Consider the following 27,287-nt stretch of genomic DNA (forward strand, 5'->3'; position numbering starts at 1 on the left):
GAAGGATTTTACGTTCTCACATCAGCAATTTATTTACTTCTCTTTTTGTTAGCGTCCATGTATCACTTCCATACGCGAATGCTGGTCATATTATGGTCTTATATATCTGGATTTTTGCAAGTCGTGAAAGAAGTTTGCATTAGATGTTGCATCGCAAAGAAAGATCTGTTTCCTTCCATTAGTCGCGTTTCAACTTCTCGATCTATTTTGTTGTCATTTGTGATTGTTGCTCCTATACATATTTAAATTCTTTAACCACATCGAAGTCATGTTCGTTTATCGTAATGTACTGCCTTATTCGCCGTCGTTTTTGTTTTGAGAAGACCACGTATTTTGTTTTGTCTTCATTTATTTTTAAAACGATGTTTAATGCAGCTTCTTTAAAGCTGGATCAAATATCCGTAACTTCTAATGTTGATTGCGCAACTGCATCTACGTCATCGGCAAAGGCAAGTACAATGTCTTTGCTCCCCGAGCAGTTATGTTTGGTTTGATTTTTGGATAAATTTTTCGCATGAAATATTCTAAGGCCAGGTTAAACAACTATGGGGACAACGGATTTCCCTCTCTCAGTCCGGAATTTACGCACAACGCATTTGATATTTTGTCCCCCCCCCCCCCGATTCTAACTTGTGCAAAGGAGTTACTTACACACATTTTTGTTACCGCAGTTGCATGGTTTCTTGGGTACGCCCAGCTCGATCATTGCCTCACATAGTGCTGCAAGATTAATTGAATCATAAGCCTGTTTGAAATCTATAAATATCTGATGCAGGTCTTGATTAAACTCCCAATACTCTTCAAGCATTTGTCTTATAGTGAATATTTCACCAACTATTTCTTCGGCGTATGGTAGTAATCTTGTTAATAATACCGAAGCCAATATTTTATACGTAGTATTGATTGATGAAATTCCTCTGTAGTTCATCCATGATTCCTTTTTTCCTTTCTCTTGGTCTTTTATTGTTCTTCTAAATTAGCCTTTGTTTATTATTATATATTTTTTTCTTTTAAATTTATTATATAGATTTAATATATTATAGTAACTGATATACCTTAATGGCCTACGGACAATTTTAGGTCATCAAAAGGTATTTCATATAGGTTAGGAGGACCTGGGCTTTACTACCTGTTGATTATTTCGCAGCAGTTGCAAAGCCGTTAACCAGTATTCGAGATACAGAGCAGTGAACAACATCGTTCATAAAAATACACGTGCAGATTAAGTTACTTGAAGATAATCGTGACGAATTTACTTCTTTAAAATAAACTTTTTTGAATAATATATACTGAATATCGAGACTTTAAGACCTTAACCACAATATACAGACACTTCCCCGTAAACGCTTGCTTAGCTCCAGTATGTTCCATGCATGGTTTGGCAGTAACAACAGTCGAAGGAATAGGGTCAACAAAAACCAGACTACACCCGGTACAAGAAAGAATCGCCAAAGCTCACGGTTCACAATGTGGATTTTGCACACCCGGTATAGTCATGTCGATGTACACTTTACTTAGAAATTCTCCAAGACCGTCTATGAAAGACATGGATGTGGCATTTCAAGGAAACCTCTGCAGATGCACTGGCTACAGACCAATAATAGAAGGTGAGTAGTAATACAATAAATACTCAGTAAATCAATACAATAATATAAATTTGTCCTGAAACTATTTTCTTGTGCCAATTTTGTAATGAACTATTCTAAATGGGAAATAAACCACAATTAACTAAAAAAAAAAATGATTTTATTAACGTCTCGACGTCCAAATCGGAGGTCGTTGTCAAAATACAAAATATTAATAAATTAAACAAAGATGTTGTTGCTTAGTAAAACAATTCTTCTAATAATTTAATTTATTCTGACTCATTTATATCGGCAATTCAGACATATATATTATACATTTTAAAGTAGAAGAGTTTATAAAATAATATTGGCAATATTTATAAGTTGCGTTCCTGGGACGACTTTACTGAAAGATAGTCCATTCGATTACATGAAGTCAACCCTAACGTAAGAATATCCGCCACAAAAAAATCATAGCATGTGATCTGTTTTTAAAAAGACAACCACATTAGTCGGAGATATAGAAGCGGATCTTGCTCTTGATAAGTAATATGGTGAATCAGTTGTGTACATGACTTTCCCCTACGGGCGGAAACCAGAGTGGGGGGCGAGGGTAGTTATAAGCGGTTAAAGTCGTGGTTTTTATTATTTTTTTGTGACGCTCATGATCGAGATAGTGCACCAAAATTTGGGAATAAGTAGATCATGACGTAACTAAGCAAAATCTCTAGTTACGGAAAGCTGCGTGGGAGCAAATGGTGGCGAGAGGGGTGAATATAAAAATTATAAGGGTTTTTTGTGATGCTCGTGATCAAGATAGTGCACCAAAATTTGGGAATGAGTAAATCACGACGTAACTAAACAAGATCTAGAGGGACGGAACGCAGCGTGGGGGACAAAGGGGTGGCGGGCAGGGGTGAATATAACAATTATAAGGGTTTTTTGTGACGTTCGTTCTTATAATATTTATATTCACTCCTGCTCACCACCACTTTGTCCCCCACGCAGCTTTTCGCCCCTGGAGATTTTGTTTAGTTACGTCATGACCCACTTATTTCCAAATTTTGGTGCACTATCTCGATCATGAGCATCACAAAAACAGATAATAAAAACCGCGAATATAACCCATTATAACTACCCTCGTCCCGTACTCTGGTTTCCGCCCCTGGAGATTTTACTTAGTTACGTTATGATCTACTTATTCCCAAATTTTGGTGCACTATCTCGATCACGAACGTCATACAAAACCCCTTATATTTTTAATATTCGTCCCTGCTCGCCACTCCTTTGTCCCCCACGCAGTTTCCGCCTCTGGTGATTTTGCTTAGTTACATCATGGCCCACTTATTTCCAAGTGCACTATCTCTATCATGAGAGTCACAAAAAAAAATAATAAAAACCGCGTCTTTGACCTCGAACTATATACTATTAATTACCCTCTCAGAGCAGGTCTTCCTATCCGTCTTCCTCCCGGCGGGTCCCAGTCCAGTAATATTTTCGGCCACCTATGCTCCGGCATTCTTTGTACATGCCCGTACCATTTCAGGGCTATACTTTTACTATCACAACTTTTTTGTAATTGAGCATTCTACTTCTATTCTGTTTCATATTTCCTCTGTTCTTATTCTTCCTACCTGGTAATTTGTAGACACCTTCTCATAAACTCCAATTCAACTGTTCGTATTTTATTTCGTATTATTGTAGGGTAATATTCAGCACTATGCCCTGAAAAATCCTTTTTTGTTTTCTTTAGTTAGAGTGTTCTTCCATATCACTCCACGGAGTGCTTTCGTGGCTTGTTTTCTCCGTACTATTTGCATTTTTATATCTTTCATACAAGTGCCATCTCGGTTTATCATTTACCCTAAATACTTAAAAGTCTTACAACTCTTAATAGTGTCTTTTAAAAACTTTAGATTAAATTGGTTTAGACTAGGCTAAACTAGTTTATCCTGATATAAAAACATAGAGTTCAGGATAAACTAGTTTGGCCTGAAGTGTGCGTCTTTATATCAGGATAAACTAGTTTGGCCTAGGACAAACTAGTCTGGCCTACGCGCCATAGGACAAACTAGTTTGGCCTAGGCCATACTAGTTTATCCTGAATTCGGGTTTGGCCTGTAACATATATATAATTTGTACTAATAAGGTACGTCAAAATGAGAAAATCTCTAGTTAATTACAAAATTAACAATGCAAACTATAGTATTATTGTTACTAAATACCCATCATTGTTTATTCATCCCGATCTTCTTTTATTTTTTATAAAAATGTCATTATTTTTCATAATATAATTATAACAAAAAATCTTTATAAGTGTTTAATACTAAATTTTTTACCAGGTTATAAAACATTTACTGAAGAATGGGAACTAATCCAGAATGGCAACAAAATATCGGCAACAAACGGCAATGGCGTCTGTGGAATGGGGGAAAAATGTTGTAAATTACAAAATGGTATCAGCAAAGAAAAAGACGAAGAAGCTCTTTACCAACCCAGCGAATTCATTCCCTATCATCCATCGCAAGAGCCCATATTTCCTCCTGAGCTTAAACTGTGTGAAAAATATGACAAACAGTACTTGATATTCAAGGGTGAGAATGTAACATGGTTTCGGCCTACAACCTTAAATGAACTCCTCGATCTCAAAGATCGCTACCCAGCTGCTAAGCTTGTAGTAGGAAATACAGAAGTAGGTATTGAAACCAAGTTCAAGAAGATGGTTTATCCTGTAATGATTCAACCAGTGCAGATACCGGAACTCAGTACGATAGAACCAACGCTTAAAGGTGTCCGAATAGGGGCATCAGCAACGTTGGTAGAAATCGAGCAATATTTAAAAAATCAGATTAAAGTTCAACCTGAACACAAAACCAGAATATTCAAATCTATGCTAGAGATCATGAATTGGTTTGGTGGTAAACAAATACGAAGTGTAGGAGCTTTGGGTAGCAACATCATGACTGGTAGTCCCATATCAGATATGATTCCAATTTTATTGGCCGCCAAAGCAAAGCTAGAGCTTGTTAGCAAACAATACGGGACTAGAAAAGTCATTTTGGACAACAATTTTTTTGTCGGCTATAGAAAAAGTATTCTTAAACCAAACGAAATATTATTATCCATCTATATTCCGTACACAAAAGAATATCAGTATTTTGAAGCCTTCAAGCAAGCTAGACGAAGAGAAGATGATATAGCAATAGTTAATGAAGCAGTCAATGTTACTTTTAAACCACAATCTGATCTGATTGAGGAAATAAATTTTGGTATTGGTGGAATGTCTTTTAAAACAGTGTCGGCACCAAAAACTGAAGAAAAACTAAACGGTTTACCTTGGAATAAAACTACTCTTGAATTAGCCTTCAACACATTACTACAAGATCTGCCATTGGATCCTGATGCACCTGGTGGTATGGTTTCATATAGAAAATCGCTTGCTTTAAGTCTATTCTTCAAAGCATTTTTAAATATATCTTTGCAGCTGCAAAAGTCTCTTCCACATATTGATTTAGAAAAGAGAGAAATAAGTGGTGCTTGTGGGTTCGCTGAGTATGAATATAAAAGTTCGCAATACTTTCAAATAGTACCAGAAACTCAAGATAAAATTGATGGTCTTCAAAGACCAATTACCCATATGTCTGCCTTAAAACAAGCTACCGGAGAAGCCGTATACAATGACGATATTCCTTATATAGAAGGAGAGTTGTACTGTGCTTTTATTCTGAGTACCAAAGCACACGCAAATATTTTAAGTTTAGATCCATCAGAAGCATTAGCAATGAACGGAGTCCATGGCTTCATAAGCGACAAGGACGTAAAAAAACATTTCCCCAACGTCAAAGGTCCCATTTTCCTAGATGAAAACATATTTTACTCCGATACCGTTACGTCAGTAGGACAAAGAATAGGTCTTATAGTTGCTGAATCCCAAACACTAGCACAGAAAGCTGCTAAAAAGGTTAAAGTAGTTTACGAAGAGCTAAAACCTGTTATAATCAGCACAGAAGAGGCTATTAGACACAAATCTTTTTTCCAACCTACACCATTGATTGAAAAAGGAGACCTTGCTGCTGTGTTCAAAACAGCTCCACATATACTGGAGGGAGAATGTAAAATGGGTGGTCAAGAACATTTTTATTTGGAGACCCAGTGCTGTATAGCTGTTCCAAAATCGGAAGATAATGAAATGGAAATATTTTCTTCTACCCAAAATCCTACTCAAGTTTCGGTAAGTAAAGATTTTGCAAAATTATCAAAGGGTTTATGATATATTTTTTCTTCATATACATTAACGATAAAAATATATAGTTCTGTCATGATTTTGAGTATCTTTTGTAGAAACTAATAAGTCAGGTGCTTGGTGTCCCCCAAAACAAAGTTATAGCTAAAGTAAAACGTCTAGGTGGGGCTTTTGGGGGAAAGAGCCCCAAAGCAACTCTGGTTGCTGTACCCGTAGCAATAGCAGCCAAGCTGTTTAATAGACCTGTCAGATGTATGCTGAATAGAGATGAAGATATGATCACAACTGGAGGAAGACATCCGTACTATTTTAAGTACAAAGTAGCTTTCAATGATGATGGCAAAATTTTGGGCTGTGTTGCGGAGCTATATTCGAATGGAGGTTATTCAAGAGATTTATCTGAATCGGTAAGTATATTATTGTTTTTAGGTAAATATATCCTTCTTAGGCTCCTTCGCCCTGATACCGAAAGACAAATCAAGCTCCTTAGCTTGATTTGTCTTTAGGTATGGTCTATTTTTGGTTTCTATGCTTCCTGGTATTCATTGTTAAACCATTCCGTTTTAGCAACTATTTTTTTAACTGGTTTGGTTTTCCTTAATATTTCCATTGGCTTCTTAGTTACGTTTCTACATTTTGTTCACAATTCCTCCACATTTTCTCCTGGTTCCAGGCTCTCCATTTCTCTTTTATATTCTCTCGCCATGATTTCAATAATAGTGGAGTCACTAAAGGTTTTCGCCTCCGATTTCGTTGAACCTCAATCGATTTTCATGAAAATTGGTGAGTAGTTAAAAGATACCTCAAGGAACAAAGGTGACATGATGCTAACTTGCGCTTTTACCCTGGGGGTGCATGCCACCCCTTCACGGGGGGTGAAAATTATTTTATTAAAAATAATACCATAAATCGATAGAGGGACAAATTCTAAGCAAAATTTGTTATATAAAGTTATTAAAATAAATCAAAACTTGTTGAGTTATCAAACATCAAAGATTTTAATTTTTCGTGAGAAAAATCCATGTTTTTAACCGATTTTTGATAAATAACTCAAAAACTATAAGTTTTTACAAAAAAGTTGTGATTATCAAAATTGAAGCTAATAAAAAGCGAAATAAACTCGTTGCTTAAAAAACTAAACTAATGTTAATTGAAAGTGAGTTAGGGGTAATTGAATGTATATTTTTTTAGATGAGTACTCAAATCTAAGTATTTAGCTTAAATAACGGGAAAACAATGCATTTTATAAAATATACCTGCAATGCACTTATTAAAGTACTTCGGAATACCTATCAAATGAGCTCCAGGAGAAGTTAATAGCATCAAAATTGAGCAAGTTATGATGAAAATAAAAGAGTCTCGAATTTTTTAGGAAAAAGTGAAAAATAAAACATACGCCATTTCCACAAAAAATAAAATTTATAGTAATCCTTACTAAAATTTCTTTATATTAGTATAAGTAATGATTTGAACAATTTTGACCGGTTTAGAATGCATATTTTTGAAAAAAATATATAATTTAAGAAAATCAGAATTTTTAAAATTATTGTAATTTTCATTTTCTTTTTATATTAACTCCAAAAATACTCAATATACGTAAAAATGATATATAACCAAATTTTAGTTTTTCTGTACTAAATATTCTACCGTTTTGACTATTTCCCTAGGGTAAAAAATAACCGAGATAGAAACGTTTAAATCTTAAATTTTGTTGCGACAACCATGTAACCGGAACCGGGACTATTTAACTTTTTATTTTTAAAAAGTAAGAGGTTTAAAAGAGGTTTAGAATATATGACAAGGAAATTAATAGAGGAGTACAAAAAAGGTGGTTTGGAAATAAACATAAAGAAGACCGAATATATGTGTATCGGTGGGACACAGCAGGACCTTACACTGGGGAATGGCGAAATTATTAAACATTGCGACGCATATAAATACCTTGGTATGACCATCACACAAGAAGGAAGCGTAGACCGGACGATAGAAGAAAGAAACAACCAGGGAAGAAAAGCAATTACCCTTCTTAATAGCATCCTCTGGGACCAGTCAATATCAAACAACAACAAACATAGAATATACAATACAATTGTTAAGAGTATAATCACTTACAGCAGTGAAGTATGGCAAATAAAAGAAAGATACAAGAGAAAACTTGAAGCAACAGAAATGGATTTCTGGAGGCGCTCAGCAGGAAAATCAAGATTAGAAAGGGTAACCAACAACAGAATTAGGGAAATAATGAATGTGAAACACACAATAGTAGATGACATTAGTACCAAACAGCTTAGATGGTATGGACACGTACAAAGAATGTCCGAAGAACGACTCCCGAAACAAATCCTAACGTGGACCCCTCATGGTAGACGAAAAAGAGGAAGACCCCGCCTGAGTTGGAGAGAAGGCATAAATCGAGAAATGAGAGAAAGAGAATTGGATGAAGACCTTTGGATGGACCGAAGTGAATGGCGACTAGGCATCGGAAGACGTAGGAGAACGTTTTAAAACCGATATATATATAAGAGGTTTAAAAGGATAAATTTGACCTTGTTTATTATCTCTTGAAATTAGCTTTTAAATGGTTTTTAGGCAAACCTGATATCGTAAAAATTGACGGAGCTGTTAAAAAACACACCATTTTTTGGAGAAATTTTTAAAAGATAAATTTTGAAAAAATTTTGGTGCATAAACGTTTAATTCTATCAACTTGTTCGGGGGCTCATTTGAGAAATATTTTAAGTACGTTGACAAATGTTTAATGCGTTATGTTATAAAAGGCATAATTTTCCCGTTATTTAAGCTTGAATATTTGGATTTGGGTAATCGCCGAAAAAAATATATATTCAATTACCTATAACTCACTTTAAATTAACACTAAAATGTTTTTTGGTGATGGTTTGATTTCGTTTTTTATCAGCTTCAATTTTGGTAATAATAACTTTTTTCTAAAAACTTACAGTTTTTGAGTTATTTATGAAAAATCGGTTAAAAACATGGATTTTTCTCACGAAAAATTAAATGTTGTTCTGAAGCTATTTTATATTTATTTTATATTTTATTTTACAGTAATATTTTGTATTTTGACAACGGCACCCGATTTGGGCGTCGAAACGTTAATAAAATTATTTTTTTCATTTTAATTGTGGCTTATTTCCCATATAAATGAAAAATTAAAATTTTTTATGTCTAATAACTCAAAAAGTTTTGATTTATTTTAATAACTTTATATAACAAATTTGGTTAGAATTTATCCCTCTATCGATTTGTGGTATTATTTTTAATAAAATAATTTTCACCCCGAGAAGGGGTGGCATGCACCCCCAGGGTAAAAGCGCAAGTTGGCATCATGCCACCTTTGTTCCTTGAGGTATTTTCTAACTACTCACCAATTTTCATGAAAATCGATGGAGGTTCAACGAAATCGGAGGTAATAGCTCATATCCACCTTCAGTGACTGCACTATAAGCATATTATCAGTAGTAATTGCACAAGAGCTCTAAAATTCTATATTAATTTTAGAGATCGAGTGCAATTTGTTGCGATTATTTCATGAATATAACTGTTCAAAACGAAAATTTTATTGTAATTTATTTATGTAAGTAAAATTAATACTGTTAAACACACAGTTGATATAAAATATTTTACGGTTGAAAGTCATCACTTTTATAACTTTTAAAACATTAATTGTCATTAATGTCACTGAATGTATTTTTTCGTAGCAACGAAGGGCATCTGACGTAATGTACTTGACGACGGGATATTATCAAAAATTATCACCTTAATTTGCATTTCTGTAGCTTTCTATTGGTCAGAATCTCCTATGAATGAAATAATCAGTAGTAATTGCACAAGAGCTATAAAATTATTGAATTTTTCCCGAGTGACACTTTGACAGTTTTAATTTCACGAGCCGAAGGTGAGTGAAATTATTTCAAAGTGTCACGAGGGCAAAAATTATATATTAATTTTAGAGATCGAGTGCAATTTGTTGCGATTATTTCATGAATAAAACTGTTCAAAACCAAAATTTTATTGTAATTTATTTATGTAAGTACAAATTAGTACAATTAAACAGACAGTTGTTATAAATATTTTACGGTTGAAAGTCATCACTTTTATAACTTTTAAAACATTAATTGTCATTAACGTCACTGAATATATTTTTTCGTAGCAACAAAGGGCATCTGACGTAATATACTTGACGACGCGAAGTTATCAAAAATTATCAATTTAACTAAGATTTCTGTAGCTTTGTATTGGTCAGAATCTCCTATGAATGAAATAATCAAAAATTATCAATTTAATTTAGATTTCTGTAGCTTTCTATTGGTCAGAATCTCCTATGAATGAAATAATCCATATTATTATGTATCTTCCTTTAGGTTTGATATTCTTCCTTTAATTTTTCCATTACAAAACATGGTCACTATCTGTGATTAGATCTCCGTAGCTCCTTACGTCACTATGATCAGAAGAATGCCTTCCATCTATCAGGATATGATCTATCTGGTTAACGGTTTCATTATCAGGGATTTCCATGTCCCGTTGTGCATCATTTGACGGGGAAATCTTTTTCCTTCTACTATCCATATTTTTGGTGATTGCAAAGTTTATTAGTCTCAAACTCGTTATCGTTTGATTCTTCATGTAAGCTCGCAATTGCCCTATAGTTTGATATAAAAATTAGACCGCGTTATGTAATAACGGATTAAGCGCCAAAAATTCAAAATCCGGATTATAATGCCATCTTAAAGCTAGGGTGCAAATCTATGTTGTATAAAAATGTGTTTTTTGTGAAGAAGTAAAAAATAAAGCGGTTTTTGAACACCTGTGTTAAGCGACATTTGATATTTTATTAAGAAAAATCTCACATTAAGATTTGTAATATCGAATTAAAAGCCAATTTGATTTTAAAGAACTAAAAACTCTTACAACAAAAAGTGGAATATCAAATCAAGCGCCAATAATAGTATATAATCCATTATCTATAACAAAAATATCCGCATCTGTTAAATGTAATAACGAATCAAGCGCCACAAATAGTCGGTTGATTATTTATTACAAAACACATTACAAACATATTTTCTAGCTTTCAAGAGATCGAATTAAGCGACTTTGTCGTGTAATTCGTTATTTTAAAACAAAATTCGAGTTTTAAGACAAATTAAAACAAAGAAAAATACGTTATTTTAAAATAAATAAATGTATTAAAAAACGTTTATTCATACTTTGAGAATATCCTCGGCAAGAGTTGACCGGTATTTAAAAAAAGTTTGTTCAACAGAAGTAATTAAAGACCATAGAGGAGAAAAAACAGCTACCCATCGAAAAATGCCTGATGATCAAAAATAAAAAATTATTGATCACATCAGCAAATTTCCAAAATATAGGTCGCGTTATTGTAGAAATCAAAGTGAACGATGTTTTTTAAATAGTGATGAAACCTTAGTAGACATAATGTTTAACTTATATAAAGAAGAACATCGGGATAGTGTTTCTTTTGCTTACTATAAACACATATTTTATGAGAATTTTAATTTGCAAAGAAAACGACTTTAAAATGACACATGTAATAAATGCGATAAATTTGCAGTTAAAATTTAAATTTATGCATCTGAGCAAGAGAAAAAACAATTTGTAAGACCGAGACTCATCAAGATGAAGCAAAAGCGGCTAGAAATCTCATAAATTCAGATCTCCAAAAAGCTAAAAATGAACCAAATGTGGAGGTACTGACTTTTGATTTGGAAAAAAACCCTACCTTTACCACGAATTCCAACGAACGAACAACGTATTTTACAAAAGGCAGTTGTGGCAAAACTGTGGTAAATATTTAAGAAAAACTGGGCGAGGTCATTTCTATGTTTGGGTCGAAGGCACAGCAGGAAAAGGAGCACAAGAAGTAAGCTCAATTTATTTAAAATATTTGCAAGAGAACCAAACACCTCACATAACTGAATTGATAGAGTCTGACAGTTGCGGAGGACAAAACCTCAATATTAAAATTGTAATGCTTTTAAAATCTGCGCTTGAGCTTATACCATCTTTAAAAAAAAATAACGATGCGCTTTCTAGTATCAGGACCCAGTTTTATGCCCAATGACACCGAATCTGGGGACATAGAGTCAGCACTAAAGCTCCAAAATCGGTTATATAGGTACTCCAGACGATTATACTCCAGGGAAATAAGGCAAAAATATACCATGTTCGGGACACTTGAGCAGCCAGGTTGCAAATAGGTTTTTTTGGTACTATATACCTAATACATTATACATACAACAATGCCCGTCACAGTTCGGACGAGAAATTTAGTTATTAACAAATAAGTGTCAAAAATGGCAGTTTTTTCCTTTAAATCGCTACGGGTAAAAATAGGGTAATTAAATATCTTATTTATACTGTTATTCTCGTAGTAGATGAGCCAATGTTTAAAATTGCAGTTTTTGAATTTCGTTTCGATCATTTGTTGCTTCAGAAATTGCAAAATAAAACTAAAATCTCGAAAATAAAAAAAATTGCTATAACTTTTGTGAAAATGACCCTAAGACTTTCATATTGCACGAAAAGTTGAGACAAACAGTCCTTATAATGCACAAAAAATTTTAAGACGATTCGTCAATTAGTTTAAATTTTATTCAATTTGTTTTTCCCAATGAGCTTTTTTTTCGCAATATTATTGTTCAGAAAATAGTAATGTAATAGCAATTCTGTGAAAACCACATGAACGAAGAAAAGTCATTATTTCAAAGTGTTTAAAAAAATCATTAAAAAGTCATTTCTATTATTCCGAAAACATATTAATAAAGTAGGGTCACTTTTAGTTCATAAACAATTTGAATAACGTTGTTAATATTGACTGTAGATTAAAACTACTTTGGGATTTGAAAAGCTGGCATTTTTATACGAATTTTCAAAAAAAACACTTTTTGCCTAGGTTAATTACAGTCAAAGTTAGCCACTTTTTTTATTTAATTGACAGCTACTTTGTTTATAACAATTAAGCAACCCAACTAGCGAAATTTCGAAGTTGAAGGTATATAGTTTATGTGCAACAGTTTGAGTAAACTTTAAACTTCAACAGAGTTGTTAATAAAGCTTTAAAAATAACGTTCTAACGAAATCGATTTATGGTCGGTGGAAATGAATTATTAAAATCCGTGCACTCAAAAAATGAAACTGATTCTTCAAACATATGATGCCATTAATATCTCCAGAGCTTGTTGATGGATTTTGACCATAATTTTTTTAAATTGTATATACTCGTAGTCTTGTAGAATACGTTATGTACGTAAATCTCCACCTAACATTTCAAAATGTTAGGGGGAGTTCCCCTTATCACTCAGGGATATGAAAAATAGATTACGACCGATTCTAAGACCTACCGAATATACATATATAATTTCATAAAAATCGGTCAAGCGGTCTCGGAGGAGTATGACAACTAACACTGTGACAGGAGAATTTTATAGATGTAAATATGGGTGTTAGTAAATAAGTATGAAAAATTTTAAGGGCTCATTCTACATGAAAAATTAATACCAGTTTGCTCCATAAACATATGTCCGCAAACGCTTAGTTTCGGAGATACGGGGTGTTGAAATTTTTATTTCAAACTGCCAATTTATTTATTGCTCTAAGACCAGTTGAGCGCTATGAAAATGAAATTTGGTGAGTTTTAGGAGACAGTTATTACGAATTTTTTGACATACAATTTAGAATTTTGTATTCATCATTGGCGCGCCTACGGGCAATGGCCTGAATTATTTTAAAGAAAAAAATAGTACGCCACTGAGATATTTCGAATTAGAAATTATTTTTAAATTCCACGTCTAATTTATCATAAAAAACCTCTCTTGTCTTTTTTTCATATGATGCACCGTTTTTATGCAGAAAAATAAAACATCTGGCGCGTATTTTTCATTTCTTAATACATCATCTAGAACTATCCAATATAATAATACTAAACTAGAACAATAACAGAAAATATTACTAATAAGATTTCAACTAGGTGCAAAGCTGCAAGAAATGTTTAAAATGATCTCCTTTACAGATAACAGAAGAATTTTATATTCATCATCGGCGCGCATACGGGTAATGGTCTGAATTTTTTGAAGAAAAAAATAGTACACCACTGAGATATGTCAAACTAAAAATCATTTTTGAATTCCTCGTTCAATTTACTATAAAAAATCTTTCTTTCCTTTTTTTCACACGAGGCGCCGTTTTTATACAAAAAAATAAAACATCTTAACGCTTACCAAGTATTTGAGGTAGTTTCCATATGCATAGAAACTAAGTTCAAATACTTTGTAAACGTTAAGATGTTTAATTTTTTTGCATAAAAACGGCGCCGCATATGAAAAAAAGGCAAGAAGGATTTTTTGTCATCAATTGAACGAGGAATTCAAAAATGATTTTTAGTTTGACATATCTCAGTGGCGTACTATTTTTTTCTTCAAAAAATTCAGACCATTACCCGTACGCGCGCCAATGATGAATATAAAATTCTTCTGTTACCTGTAAAGGAGATCATTTCAAACATTTCTTGCAGCTTTGCACCTAGTTGAAATGGTATTAGTAATATTTTCTGTTATTGTTCTAGTTTAGTATTATTATATTGGATAGTTCTTGATGATGTAATAAGAAATGAAAAATATGCGCCAAGATGTTTTATTTTTCTGCATAAAAACGGTGCATCATATGAAAAAAAGGCAAGAGAGGTTTTTTATCGTAAATTAGACGTGGAATTAAAAATAATTTCTAATTCGAAATATCTCAGTGGCGTACTATTTTTTTCTTTAAAATAATTCAGACCATTGCCCGTAGGCGCGCCAATGATGAATACAAAATTCTTCATTGTATGTCATAAAATTCGTAATAACTACCTCCTAAAACTCACCAAATTTCATTTTCACAGCTCAACTGGTCTTAGAGGAATAAATAAATTGGCAGTTTGAAATAAAAATTTCAACACCCCGTATCTCCGAAACTAAGCATTTGCGGACATATGTTTATAGAGCAAACTGGCATTAATTTTTCATGTAGAATTAGTCATTAAAATTTTTCATACTTATTTACTAACACCCTGTATAGATGGGTATTAACAAATAGGGGTTGGTGATGGAAAAGTGTAAATTAAGGGTTGTATGTATTTTTTATTCCTACAGCATATAAAATTAAGATAGACAATTTTGTCCAAAAAAAAATAAAAAAAAAATGTCAGGGGGGGCAACCCCCCTTATAACTTATGGGTATGAAAAATAGATTAAAACCTATTCTCAGTCCCATAGGATACACTTGTAAAATTTCATAAAAATCGGCCAAGCCGTTTCGGAGTAGTATGGTAACTAACACTGTTACAGGAGAATTTTATGTATATTGAAGTAACTGTGAATTAAATAATAAAAGTGGCTAACGTTGACCGTAATTAACATAGACGAAAGTTTTTTTTTGAAAATTTGTGTAAAAATACCATCTTTTGAAATTCCAAGGTAAATTTACTCTACAGTCAATATTAACAAAGCTATTCAAATTGTTTTCAAGCCAAAAATGACTCTACTTTAGTAAAATGTTTTCGTAGTGACAAAAATTACTTTTTAATGATTTTCTTCAATAATTTGAAAACAAGACTATTGTTCTTTCATGTGGTTTTCACAGAATTTCTATATAATTATTATTTTCTGAACAATAACATTACAAAAGAAAGCTCTTTGGGATAAACAAATTGAATAAAATTTAAACTAATTGACGAATCGTCTAATATTTTTTTGTGCAGTATATGGTCTCTTTGACTCAACTTTTTGTGAAATATAAAAGTCGTAAGGTCACTTTAGCGAAAGTTATAGCAAATTTTTTATTTTCGAAATTTTAGTTTTATTTTGCAATTTTCGAAGCAACAAATGATCAGACCAAAATTTAAAAACTGCCGTTTTAAACATTGGCTCATCTACTAAAAGAAGAATACTATGAATAAGATATTTAATTATCCTATTTTTACCTGTAGCGATTTAAACGAAAAACTGCCATTTTTGACACTTATTTGTTAATAACTAAAATTCTCGTCCGAACTGTGACGGGCATTTTTGTATGTATAATGTATTAGGTATATAGTACCCAAAAACCCATTTGCAACCTGGCTGCTCAAGTGTCCCGACAAAAACCTTATTTCCCTGGAGTATTATACGAGTATAACCGTTATCAAAAATTGCAGAACACGAAACAAATTAACGGTTCAAATGGTACAAAAAGAAGAGTTTAAAGGATTTGCGATATTTAAATAATATTGTAAATAGAAAGGATGATATAAATGGGAATTCGATTAACTAGCTTCAATTTAAAAAATACTGCTGTTGAAAGAACATCCTTTTAAAATATATTTTAGCAAAAATCACGGCGGAAATTCTCCAGAAGTAGACATAAGTGAACGAGTTAGAAGAAATGTAACTAGTCCATTAAAATGTTACATTTTTTAAGCCGTACCTTGCATTTGCTGGAGGAGTCAATTTTATTACTTTAATGTATAGGGGGGATCAGTAGAAGCTTAAGTCCAAGTTTTTGGGGTCGCCACCCTTGTCCCCCGGCCGCCATCTTGGAAATTGGGTGCAAAGGAGTTTCGCGGTATATCTCGTAAACTACAAAACCTACGGAAAATCTAATTCAACATAAAATGTAGCAAATTAAATTTTCTACAATTTTGTTTCTATTACTTTTTATCGTCAAGTGACCAACAAAGAAGATATAAACAAAAATATGTAAAAAATTTTTTAACAAGTTTCCGTTTGGAGATTATAACTTTTTTTCAGTTCATTTTAAAATAAAATAACATTTTATCAATTTTGTAGAGGGTTTTTCAGCGAACAATTTCCACTATAAAGTTGTTTAATTCTATTTATTTATATAGGTTTTACAGCGCTCCAAACTTGACCAGATTCTTGAAAGCTCATAGTGTATCCCATAGTGTATCCCTATAAAAACAAAAGTTAGGCTTACTTTTCTATCTACATATATTTTTTATTTATACAATTTATTATGATTTTTACATTCCTATGCTATTATTAATCTATTTTTGACCTTTCTCCCCATTATAAAACTTATAACACTAAGCATATATAGAAAAAGCCCAAGAAGTTGTTTGAGGACAAATTCGCCGGTTCAGAAGAAAAATGACGCAACCGCAAAATGCAAAATTCTTAAGAAAAGCAAAAAACGATTTTTGATATCAAAATCATAAAGTATGATCAAAATTAGCCATTCGTACACCGTGGTCAGGATCTCGAGATATAAGCGTTTTTTTGGGGTGTGCCGATTGTCTATGAAGTAGTATAACTTTTTTCCTATTGTATATATTCTGACTTAAAATTTTCCAAAAAACTTCTTCATGAATTATATTTTATTGTTGTGTTGGTTAAAATTATAAACTAAAAAGTTTGTCACTCAACTTTTTTAAGTAAACATGAAACTAACAAAATATGATGACAAAATGTTTAGAAATTAACAACTCCTTTTTTAATGTGTTTAAACATTTCGGACAAATTTCATTGTTATCTACCTATTTCAAAGATGACACAGTAAAATTTTCAAAAGGAAATATTTACAGCGACCAAAGATACAGCGAGGTAAATTTGAAAAATCATCAAAATTGATTTTTTGCATTTTTGTATAAAATTTGATTTTTGAACATGTTCCACCAACTCTAGATAAAAATAAACTTTATATTCGGATTCAGCGACCTCGAAAACAAAAAAATAGACTAAAATTGGTCATTCACCTTAAATTTGATTTTCGTGGTCGGCATAACGGTTGATGCCGCTCACCTAATATATAGATAGAAAAGTATTGTATTCCTATGAGAATTCGAGAATCTGGTCAAGTTTGGAGCGCTGTAAAACCTAGATTATAAATAAAATTAAACAACTTTATAGTGAAAATTGTTCATTGAAAAATCCTCTACAAAATCGCTATATCGCTATGATGTTATTTTTTAACTATTTAGAATGGGAAATAAGCCACAATATTATTAAAAAATGATTTTTATTAACGTTTGAGTTGGGGTTGATTTCATGTAATCGAATGAACTATCTTTCAGTAAAGTCGTCCCAGGAACGCAACTCATAAATATTGGCAATATCATTTTAAAGTCTTCTACTTTAAAATGTATCATATGTATCTGAATTGCCGATATAAATGAGTCAAATTAAATAAATTATTAGAAGAATTTTTTTACTAAGCAACAACATTTTTGTTTATATTAATAGTATTTTGTATTTTGACAACGGCACCCGATTTGGGCGTCGAAACGTTAATAAAAATCATTTTTTAATAATATTGTGGCTTATTTCCCATTCTAAATAGTTAAAATTGTAAAAATGCCACAAGAAAATAGCTTCAGATGTTATTTTATTGTCAAATGAACGGAAAAAAAGTTATAACCTCCAAAAGGAAACTTCTTACAAAATTTTCTCTTATTTTTGTTTATAACTTTTTTGTTGGTCACTTGACGATAAAAAGTAATAAATATAAAATTATAGGAAATTTAATTTGCTACATTTCATGTGTCATTAACTTTTCTGTACGATTGCTAGTTTTGGAGATACAGCGCGAGAGCCCTTTGCACCTCTTTTTCCAAGATGGCGGCCGGGGGACAAGGGTCTCAACCCCAAAAACTTGAACTTAAGCTTCTACTGAGCCCCCCTACACATTAAACAAATAAAATTGACTCCTCTAAGAAATGCACACTAAATGTAACATTTCAATGGACTAAACCAGATGTACAGAATTCGTTATTGGAACTTATTCTATTGGATGCTAAAAACTTGAAAACATTGTAGGGAATGAAGGCATTCAAGATGACATTGACGGCTTTAATGGATCATTGATTTCGATATTGAAGACCAATCGTAGAGGATTGTTTTTGGTGTATTTTCTATGTAAACGGTATAACTTTTTATACGTATTAAAGCGAAAAATTCAATAAAACCTTATTATAACACGTACTTTTTATTCTGAAACATCAGATTAAGCGCCAAATACCGATGTCTTTTAATCCTGTATTTGGATCTTACCTCATGCACATCTTAAAAAATCATTAACGAATTAAGCGACATTTGATCGAATAACTTTTAAAATATAAATTATTTTTACAAAATTTAAAAAACATGTAAGAGTTTTTTCGTACTTCCGGGCCTAAAGTGACAACTTCACTCCCTTGTGACAGGTACTAAAGTGTCACATTTAATCCCTCCGGGATTAAATATTGACGAAACTCCCGGAACGATTAAATCACAAACAAACGAATTTAAGGGATATTTTATTGAAAAATATAATTAATTAGAATGGTAATTAACGTTAATATTCAAATTAATATTGTGACAGTTCGTCATATTGACCAGTCTTTCCTGGGTTAATGCAGCAGGTAACTGACGAGTAACAGATAGGTCCTTTTCATATTGAACTGGTGTTTGTTTCGAAGATCCTGCGGAAACAGGAAGCGAGAATGAGGACTGTGGCATAACTATAGTGGACGAATCGGCGACTTGACCAAATATTTTATCTGAAATTTTTTGTTTATTTTTAATAGACGATTCAATATATCCCTCGGCCACGTTGGAGGATTTCCATCCTCCATGTCTCTTCAGCACGTCTATTGTTGCTCCCGAATCAGCTAACAAAGACGCAGATGTGCGTCTAAAACAATGTCCCGTATAAGACGTCGCATTTTCTAATTTCAAGAAAGCTGCTATTTGCCGTGGAATTGTACCAAACATGTTTTTTCCTACTACTCGCGTAGTACATTCTTTGTTGATGTATTGAACAAAAAATTTTGAATGAGTTGTCCCTGTCTTTCGCAATGCCACATATTTCCGAAATATCGCCACAAAACTGATGGCACTGTTTTCTGAATTTTTGATCACAAAATTTCGGTCAATTTTATTTTTGGTGTTTCTAATCGCAATTAGGAAGGAATCGCCCAAATCTCTCACATCGTCGATTTCTAAATCAACCAACTCTTTTCCACGACAAGCTCCCGCAACGCCCAAAATAAGTGCAACCTACAAAAAAATTGATTTCTTAAAATTTCTGAATATAAACAAATTTCCAAATTTACCTTAAGCATTAAATATTTATCATCCGGAGCCTCCCGTAAGAACTGATCTACCTGCTCAGACGTGAGAATTCTTGACTTCTTTGGCTTAAATCCCTCATTTCTTCTCTTCAAAAAAGCTAATAATTTTGGAAATTTACTTATATCAATATCTTCTCTAATGTTAATAACCGATTTCAGCATTGAGTAATGTGCCCAGAGAGTTGAGGCACAAACCGCTTTTGATTTATCATCGAAGTAGACTAACAGCGCATTTTCAGTAGGTTATCTCACATTTTTTAAGCGGCACCACTTTTTAAAAGCATCGTACTGCTGCTCGTATAGTTTTCTAGATTTCGGTGGTAACAATTCTTCACCTACTTCGGCTGCTCTTTTATCAATATCAGATACACCTTCTTCACTCATGATACCAATAATTATCAATAACAATGTTTCTTTACAATGACACTAGTAATGACAATGTTTCTAAATTATAACTGTCACAACGCAATGTTACTATGGTAACTTATTTTAAAGACAGTTTATTAAATGAGTTGAAGAGAGAAAAAACTGATTGAAATTATTGAAATAATTAATAAAATCATACCGGAAGTACGAAAAGTATCGTATATACCTTGCGACTGAAGTACATTTAATCCTTCAGGTAAATTATGGCCCTCCCTGCGGTCGGGCCATAAACTTTACCTTCAGGATTAAATGTACTACTTCAGTCCCGCGGTATATAATGTACTATTATATATTTCCATTAACCTTTTAAATATGAAACATATGTCATTTCTATATTTTAGAAATACATAGCACCAAAAACAAATTTCCAATTGTTCTTTGCCAAATTTCACATTACGATCCCCATCCCTAGAAATTATTTGGCGTCATGACGTGGACCTCGATCATATTCTTTGTATAAGGCGTCATAGATTCCATATTTTTCTTACTCTTCCTTTGTTTCCAATTATAATTAGATAAACAAGAAGACAGTAACAGCAATGGTCACCCAAATAACAAACGAGAGAAATGTGGACAGCTTGTATAGTCTAGGGCGCATCTGTTTTGAGATGGACGTTGGGAGGTGACTCAATTTTTTTTGCAGAAATTGCTTGAAAATAAATCAAATAATAATATTTTAGTTATCCTCCCTCTCAAAAAGGTCCGGAACATTGTTTAAATAATCAAAATGTCAAAAATTGAAGGAAAAATTCGATTTTTTCTTCGTTATTTGATTATAACTTTAAAAATATTAATTTCCGAGAAAAGTTGTATCGACATAAAAGTTGCGTAATTAAATTTCCTACAATATGGAATTGGTTAAAAATTTAAAAAATAGTTACCCTAGTTGAAAAATAGCAATAATTGCGAAAAAACCATACAAAAACAACTATTCCCATTTTAAGTTTTTCAACCATTTATACTACACTTAGGACCTTCATATTTCACCGACAACAACTTTATGATACAGTAAAACAATACTGTAAATTTCATCAAGATCGGTTCAATAGATTTTGCAAAATAAATTTTGCAATCCAGCTTTCGCAAAAAAATTCATTTTTTCAAAATGTTACAGGACTGAAAATAAAGCAGATAGCAAGTCAATTTTTTTTGCTTATAGAAGTGTACTGTACCTTTCATTTGCAATTTTTAAAATTAAAATCGATTAATTACCACGGCGTCAGAAAATTTTTTTGAAATAAACAATAATTTTTGGTGCTACGCGCAGGACAGCGGTGTTCGATTCACACAAGTTGATTTCCACCAAAATTTCTTCCAATCTTTATCTAATATATTATTTTCTTACTCTATATTTTGTTGTATTTTAATATTTTAATTCCACAAAAATCAAACTAATTTTATTATTGTTTGTGAAATATTGTTTAAACAATTGCATATGTTTAAAAATAATAAACTTTTATTTTTTAAGTTAAAATATATGGACAAAGAAAATGTTTGCTAATAAAAGTGTTATTTCAAAAGATAGAGTATATGTTTTTATTTTTCAATAAACAAATTTATTTATTTATATCGAAATGTAATAAAAATTAAAATGTATCAATCATTATCAAAGGTCATTGGAATGCCCAATCAGAGCAAACTATCCGCTGTCCTGCGCGTAGCACCAATAATTAATGTTTATTTAAAAAAATTCCTGACGCCGTTGTGTTAATCGATTTTAATTTTGCAAAATTGCATATAAAAGGTACAGTACACTTCTATAAGAAAAAAAAATTTCAACTTGCTATCTGCTTTATTTTCAGTCCTGTAACATTTTGAAAAAATGAATTTTCTTTACGAAAGCTGGATTGCAAAATTTGTTTTGCAAAATCTATTGAACCAATCTTGATCAAATTTACAGTGTTGTTTTACTGTATCACAAAGTTTTTTGGGTGAAATATGAAGGTCCTAAGTGTAGCATAAATGGTTGAAAACCGTAAAATTCTAATACTTGTTTTTGTATGTTTTTTTCACAATTATTGCTATTTTGCAGCAAGGGTGACTATTTTTTAAATTTTTAACCAATTTTATATTGTAGGAAATTTAATTACGCAACTTTTATGTCAGTACAACTTTTCTCGGAAATGAATACTTTTAAAGTTATAATCAAAAAACCAAGAAAAAAATTGAATTTTTCCTTAATTTTTTGACATTTTGATTATTTAAACAATGTTCCGGACCTTTTTGAGAGGGAGGATAACTCAAATATTATTATTTGATTTATTTTCAAGCAATTTCTGCAAAAAAAATTTGAGTCACCTCTCAACATCCAAATGTACTAATATTTTTACAGATGCGCCCTAGTCTAGTAGGGCAATTCTGAGAAAATATATAGTCCGATGCAAGAGGAAGGCGGCACATGGAGAATCAGTAGAAACGACGAGGTTAAGGAATTGACTGAAGGCATGATATTGTAAGATTTGTGAGAAGGCAAAGACTCCCATGGCAGATATATGCAGGGACAAGAAGATGAAAAAATAATAAAGAAACTATTAAAATGGAACTTGATAGGAAAGCGAAAAAACGAAGGACCAGAATGAGATGGTTGGATGACATGGAAGACGGCCTTAAAACCATGAACATGAGACAATGGATGAGAAGGGCGCAAGGGAGATCTATGGAAGGACATAACCAGATAGGCAAATACCCATCCAGGGTTATGATGCCAAAAGAAGACAAAGAAGTAGGGAAATTCAATTCCTGGGGAAACCAGGAAACAGGAAATTCAATTCCTGTGTGAACGGATTCATCAAAAGCTTGTTTTGTGACCCATTTTACTTCCAGGCATTCTCTGATTCTATTGACGATTCTTGAACACTGTTGAATCTAAGAGTTAAAGACTATTGAACTGTATTTCAACTATATTTGATTAGGTAGTTTTTTATGAGTACTCCGCCTACGAACATCTAAGGGGTGTTCCTTATGTGAGAGGATTATCCTTCCTTTCTTATTTTGGATTAACTTCTGTGATTTTTTTCTTTAGTTTATGTCTATTATTTCTATCTCTTTTTTCTTCCATGGCTCGTATATTTCCTTTGTCTTTATTTCTTTTCTTTTAATTGGCTTTCCGCAAATTTAAAAGCATAAAATCCACAATTATTTAAAAAAAATACAAAATTACGATCACTTTGTTTAGTAATAATAATTTTTTTAATTATTTATTAAAATTGGTATTTTTAAGGTAATGGATAGAGCAGTAACCCATTTTGAAAACGCTTATCACATACCAGCTTGCAAAGTAATCGGAATACCGTGCAAGACAAATCTGCCATCCAACACAGCTTTTCGAGGATTCGGGTGTCCTCAGGGTATGTTTTTGGCCGAGAATATTGCCCAACATATAGCCGACTATCTCAGAATAGATCCAGTGGTGGTTAGTGAACTTAATATGTACCATGAAGGTGATATAACCTACTATAATCAAAAATTGGAGAATTGTACATTGCGACAATGTTGGAAAGAATGTATGGAGTCTTCCAATTTTCATAAGCGTAGAAGAAATATTAGGGAATTTAATAGGTATGTGGAAATATTGTTCTATTTTTTGTACAAAATGTATCCATATTTGTATATTATTTTCTTTCTTCTGCTTGTTATTGGGCCGCCATTCGGCCGTATTGGACCGGTGACCCTGTCATCTTAGCCGCAAATATTGAAGATGTTCAGAGGCTGGTGACCAGAAGAGCGGAGTATGGACAAGAACGCGGTCTAAAAATAAATTTCAAGAGGACAAAATTTATGAGATTATCGAAAAGTCAAGGAAATAACGAGAATCTTTTCATAAACGGAACCAATGTCGAACGAGTAGACGAATATGCATATCTGGGAACAATGATCAACTCAACAAATGATTCTTCTTAAAGTGCCGTCTCCTCAATTGTTGGCTACTACAATTGCAAACTCTTCTCTGTCTTCAGCTGTTCTTATTAGCTGTTTAAAATTTAGCCCTGTCCATTGTCGGATATTTCTGAGCCACGATAGTCTTTTCCTTCCTAGTCCTCTCCTTCCCTCGATCTTTCCTTTCACTATAAGCTGAGCATATTAGTACTTATTATTTCTCAGTATGTGGCCCAGGTATGATGTATTTCTAACTTTCACTGCGTTGAAAAGCTCTCTTGCCTTGCCTATTATATGCAGCACTTCTTCGTTTGAGGTATGCGATGTCCACGAAATTTTGAGAATTCTCCAGTAGATCCACGTTTCAAAGGCCTCCAACTTATTTATGGTTGATGTTTTAAGGGTCCATGTCTCAACTGCATAGAGAAGAGTCGACCAGACGTAGCATTTGGATAAACGTAGTCGAATTTCGAGATTTATTCGAGAATCACAAAGCAGTTTTTTGAATTTTTTCGAAAGATTTTCTGGCCTGTTCTATTCTCGATCAGGATTTAGGCTGCTATCGATCCAACATCCCAAGTACTTAAATCTATTGACTTGTTCTAAAATGTGCCCATTTATTGTGCAAAGTTGAGGCACGTTTTGTTTTTTTTTTTGGATTGACATCACTTTGGTTTCTTAATGTTTATTTTCATACCAAACTGCTCACAGGTCGAGTTGGTCTTGTCGATGAGTCGTTGTAGACCAAAGTCGGAATCCGCTATCAACACCGTATCATCGGCGTATCTGATGCTGTTGATATTTACGCCATTCACCTTGACTCCATCCTTGGAGTCCTCCAGTGCCTCTTTAAATAGAAACTCGGAGTAAAGATTAAACAGCAGAGGCGACAGAACACATCCCTGTCTGACTCCCCTCCTAATTTCTACTTCTGCGGATGTGGAACCCTCGATCCTAACTTTGGCGTTTTGGTTCCAGTACAAGTTATTTAGTTACTTGATGTCTTTTCCATCTAAACCGACTTCTTGCAAACGTTCTAATAGTAGGTCGTGTCTGACCTACTATCTATAACAAATGATTACTTTCAGGAAATCAAAATCAAAATAGGAAAGGCTAGAGCAGATTGTAAAAAATGAGAAAAGTGCTCTGCAAAAGAGGTTTGAACTTAGAACTAAGAGTTATGGCTGTTTTTCTTCTTCTAATGGTGCTACAATACTTTGTGAGTCTTGGCCTGCCTAACAATGTTCTTCCATACTGCCATGTCGGATACTTTCCTTCGCCACTGCCTGATGTTCATGGTTTTAATATCCCCCTCTACGTCGTCTATCCATCTTTTACGGGGCCTTCCTCTTGTTCTATTTCCTTTGGGCTTCCATCTCTGGATTACTTTTACAGCTCGATTATCTGGCATTCTTTCTAGATGACCAAGCCAGTTTAGTCTTTGTGACTTTACAAATCTAACAATATCCTCGCTCTTCATTAGTTCATCCAGCTCGTGGTTCATTTTAATTCTCCACGAACCATCGCTGCATTGGGTTGGTCCAAATATCTTCCTTAGTATTTTGCGCTCAAATATTCTCAGTTGATTTTTATCAGTGGTTGAGAGAGTCCACGTTTCATATCCATATGTGACCACTGGTCTAATTACTGTTTTGTAGATTCTAAGCTTAGACTCACGATTCAGTAACTTACTTTTCATTAAGTCTTTGTATGCATAAACGCACTTATTACCGCTAAGAATCCGTGCTTGTATTTCTTGACTGGTATTCTGAGGCATATTCGTAGGTATGGTTGTCTACCTTCAGATTCTCATGTAGATTCGTCTTTGTGTAATCCATATTTTTTGTTTTACTTTCATTTATACAAGGTGTCCCAAAAGTAGTGGAACGGTCGAATATTTCGCGAACTACACATCGGATCGAGAAACTGAAAAATACGTGTTCAATCATTTTCAAAAATCTATCCAATGACACCAAACACCAACCCCCACTACACCTCCTGGAGGTGGGGTGGGGGATAACTTTAAAATCTTAAATGGAAACCCCCAGTTTTTCTTGCAAATTTTAATTCGTTACGTAAAAGTAAGCAACTTTTATTCAAGACATTTTTTCGAACTGTGGATAGATGGCGCTATAATTGGGAAAAACGTTTTATCCTGATACCATAGGTAAATTATAGAAACGGTCTAATATCTCACGAAATACACTTCCAAATGAGAAATTAAAAAACAGATTTTTAATCTTTTTCGAAAACCTTTTGATTTTGAATAACACCAAACGTGACCCTCCAACCTACCCCCTGGGGGTGGGGTGGGGGATAACTTTAAAATCTTAAATAGCAACCCCCACTTTTTATTACAGATTCGGAGCCGTCACGAAAAATTAAGCAACATTTATTGGAAACATTTTTTAGAATTGTTAATAGATGGCGCTTTAATTGGAAAAATACGATTTATTAGCGCCATCTATCAGAAATTTAAAAAAATGTTTCCAATAAATGTTGCTTAATTCTTTATGGCGAATCCGAATCTGCAATAAAAAGTGAGGGTTGGTATTTAAGATTTTAAAGTTACCCCCCACCCCACCTCCAGGGGGTGGGTTGGAGGGTCATGTTTGGTGTTATTCGATAGGTTTTCGAAAAAGATTAAAAATTTGTTTTTTGGTTTCTCATTTGGAAGTGTATTTCGTGAGATATTAGACCATTTCTATAATTTACCTATGGTATCAGGATAAATGGTTTTTCCCAATTATAGCGCCATCTATCCACAGTTCGAAAAAATTTCTTAAATAAAAGTTGCCTACTTTTACGTAACGAATCCAAAGTTGCAAGAAAAACTGGGGATTTCCATTTGAGATTTTAAAGTTACCCCCCACCCCACCTCCAGGGGGTGTAGTGGGGATTGGTGTTTGGTGTCATTGGATAGATTTTTGAAAATGATTGAAGACCTATTTTTCAGTTTTTTGATCAGATGTTTAGTTCACGAAATATTCGACCGTTCCGCTACTTTTGGGACACCCTATATATAATATATACATAGACCAAACGTAACAGCTTC

General features: G+C 33.1%; 1 protein-coding gene across 2 annotated transcripts in view; it reads left to right on the plus strand.

Moving 5' to 3' along the window:
* Window positions 1-27,287, plus strand: part of LOC114325663 (xanthine dehydrogenase-like) — a 52,960-nt gene that overhangs the window by 14,535 nt on the left and 11,138 nt on the right. For both annotated transcript variants that reach the window (XM_028273779.2, XM_028273781.2), the window contains 4 exons: window positions 1,330-1,607; window positions 3,908-5,796; window positions 5,907-6,215; window positions 23,577-23,914. In XM_028273779.2, the coding sequence (XP_028129580.1) occupies window positions 1,330-1,607; window positions 3,908-5,796; window positions 5,907-6,215; window positions 23,577-23,914 (2,814 nt within the window). The remainder of the gene's footprint in view (window positions 1-1,329; window positions 1,608-3,907; window positions 5,797-5,906; window positions 6,216-23,576; window positions 23,915-27,287) is intronic.

The sequence above is a fragment of the Diabrotica virgifera genome, chromosome 4 (genome assembly GCF_917563875.1).
Source record: "Diabrotica virgifera virgifera chromosome 4, PGI_DIABVI_V3a".
Lineage (NCBI taxonomy): Eukaryota > Metazoa > Arthropoda > Insecta > Coleoptera > Chrysomelidae > Diabrotica > Diabrotica virgifera.